The 3054-nt window shown below is 53.1% G+C and overlaps 1 protein-coding gene across 1 annotated transcript; it reads left to right on the plus strand.

Annotated features, from left to right (window-relative positions):
* Positions 1-666: 666 nt before the first annotated feature.
* LOC102500357 (proline-rich protein 23B-like) lies at positions 667-1839 on the plus strand. Its single transcript, XM_014591442.1, is given in 2 exon segments — positions 667-996; positions 998-1839. Coding segments are annotated over 2 exon segments (738 nt in total). The 5' UTR covers positions 667-868; the 3' UTR covers positions 1608-1839.
* Positions 1840-3054: the final 1215 nt, after the last annotated feature.

Here is a 3054-nt window from a genome sequence, read left to right on the forward strand (position 1 = left end):
GAAAGGAAATTCTAGAACCCTGTAGGTGGGAGGGAGAAGCAGTGATAAGTCCTGAAGTAAAGTTCTTTTTCACAGCCCCCTGAAAAATCGTAGAAGAGACATTAGATTCTCCTCAAACTAAACAAGCAGTTTATGAGACGGTGCGTTGGCCATTTACTTATTATTTTTTTTACCAAGAATAAAAGCAACAGGGGGCTGGACGGTTGCGCAGGGATGAAACAGGCTCTGCGAGGTTGATCCATGTGGGAAGGCAAAGCTCTGGGTTTGTTCCCGCAGACTTCTCTGAGCACCTGGCACGCATGGGCTCATGATCCAGAGCTGGCTGAAGCTGAAGGTGGATCTTGGTATCAAGAACCTGTTGGGGGTGTCTCTGCCTCTCTTCTCTCCACCCTCCTGGCTAATGAAAGAAATAAATACACTTAAAATTGTAAAAATGATCAAAGTAATAAAAGCCACGGGCCCCATAAGGGCTCTGAAGGCATACGTAGCCTTCTGCAAACAAGTCCTTAAAACCTCCCCAGTGGCTGCACTGCACTGCTCTGCTTCCATCCCATAGGACGCAATAGGGGTGGAGCATAACCAGGGGGCGGGGCTTACCATGACACGCCCAGCGTCCGCAGGTCACCTGACATCCCACGTTATTAACTATCTGGTGCGCATCCGGATTTGCGCAAGGAAGGCCTAGGATCTCCAGGCTAGGACACCAAGCCCAACCGGGAGCGTCCTCCTGGAGGCGCCTCGTAGCTAGGTGACATTAGTAAGGTCGTGCTATCCGTTCATCTCAGCCCGCCTCACCTGTCATCGACAGCAGTCACCGCCTGCAGGACTGCGCCCCCGCACCCCGTCTCCTCTGCCAGGACCCGCAGCCATGCGCAGAGCCCTGGACGTGATGGGCAGCCGACCCCGCAGCCCCACCGCCTACCCTGCGCCCTGGTGGGCACCGCAGCCCGCAGGACCCAGTCCAGCCAAACGCCCCCGATTGCAGGAACCCGCGGGCCCCCACCGCTGACGCGCTCACCTCGGTGCTGGTCCTGGCCACAGGCTCTGCCCTGCAGCTGACCCTGGACGACGTCGACCTGCTGCTGGAGCCCTCACCGTCGTCCGTCCTGGAAGTGTCCCTCGACGGGCACACCCTCCTCCTGGTTCCCGAGGTCCTCCTGGGTCCTGTCGACCAACGCTCAGAAGAACACAGCGACCCGCCTGTCCACCTGGACCCGGCCGCTTTCCTGGACGCTCCCGCTGAGGACGTCGTTGTCGTCGTCGAGCACGGATCCTTCGGCGCATCTGTCCCAGAGTTCGCCGCCCCACAGGACGCCGAGATCCACGCGCCCTGGATGGACGCTGCAGCAGGTCAGGCCGCTGGGCTCCTCCCCTCCAGCCCCTCCGCCCAGGGCTCCATCCTGGAGCCAGAACTTCTGGCTCCCACCCCGAGTCCAGAGAGACGCTCTCCTCGCTCCATCTTCAACCAGGACATGCACCTTCTGAGGCCCTTCCCCAGCTCCCCCCTCCAGCCTCTGCCTCCCTCTCCGAGTCCAGGTCCCCAGGAGCGCCCGAAGCGCCCTCCTCGCTCTCCGTGCAAGTCCCGGAGACGCCTGTGCTGGGAATGAACCGCCTCCCGCAGTCCCTGCCACCGGCCTAGGATACTCGTGGATTTACCAAGAGCTACTGTGAGCCCGTGCCACCCCAGAGATGTAGTACCTCCATTCTTAGACAGTGAGCCACTGCATTTTTTATTTGGGTTTGGTGTTTTTTTATTTTTAGGAGAAAACCTTTCTACATCTCTGGCGAAGACGTCAAAATCAGATTCTGGAGAGCCTTTGCGGAGGAGAATAACCACCCCTGGCCGCTAATCTAATCATGGACCTTCTGGACCTTCAGGCGCCTTGCCTCGGGGCAGGGGCTGTCTCTTCCACCTCTACGCAGGCTTCAGCAGACTCTGTTCTCCCCTACTCATCCTTATTCTTGCTTCAAGCTCATCGCAATTTTCGTTCAGACATACTCCTGTCCCTCACCACCTCCCCGTGCAGCTCAGCCCTCTGCAATCCAGGCGGTGGTTTCGTAACATGAATTTACCTGTATGGTTTCCCTCTGTCCTCTGAGGTGCTTCTGATTTTGTTTTTCCCCTGTCTCTGGCTTTTCTGAGCACACATCCCTGGGTCTCGTCGGTCAATTATTAATACATGGCACACAGATCTGATGCCCTAGGCATTTTGGAAATGTTTCTAACATTAGAATTTAAAAATTAGAGCAACAGGTAATGGTGAAGCAAGGGAGGAGGCCGTGACATTGCTTCATTTCCAAAGCAGGTTTTGTAATGTCACGCTCCTTACTTTACCACCAAATGGTATTCCCAAGTTTTGGGCCCATTTGGGCTCCCCTTGATTTCCGCTCAGGGTAAGAGGTGACAGCTACTCACTTGCACGCACTCAGCTTCCCAGCATGGATATTTGCTCTAACTGCTTTTTGAGAACTATTTTATGCGTGCAAGCCCATCACCCAGAATTGCCGGTTGTTTTCTCTAGCGTTAGCAGTCATTCTGTTTCCTTAATGTGTTTTCACTGTAAAGAAAAACATGTATTATGGATAATGGTGTCACATCCTTTGGTCTTCATTCCTCTTCCCCACCCCCAGAGGATTCCTAGCATGACATTCCCGGCAACACGCGAATGCTCCTTAGACTTATGGATAGATATCACTAAGCTATTTATGTGAAACAGTTAAATTCATATAGCTGGCCTCATAGCCTCCCATTTGCTTTTTCCCAAAACTTTATTTTTGAGAGTGTGACTTGTAACTGTATAGTTTAAGGATTCCCATTTCCAAGGCATGACTGTGCCTCGTTTTATTTATTCATTCATCCATTTATTAGTGGCTATTCGTGTTTGCAGTTTTCATTATTTTTTTTTCTTTTTCTTTTTTTTTTTTGGAGAGATTTTTGCTATAGGGCACGTGCGCTCGCCAGACAGACAGAGAGAGACATAGAGACAGAAAGCGAGAAATCACCCCCCAGGGGGGATGGTCACACCGCAATCCCTTCTCCTCCATTCTCCTCTC

The sequence above is a fragment of the Tupaia chinensis genome, unplaced genomic scaffold (genome assembly GCF_000334495.1).
Source record: "Tupaia chinensis unplaced genomic scaffold, TupChi_1.0 Scaffold000574_1, whole genome shotgun sequence".
Classification (NCBI taxonomy): Eukaryota; Metazoa; Chordata; class Mammalia; order Scandentia; family Tupaiidae; genus Tupaia; species Tupaia belangeri.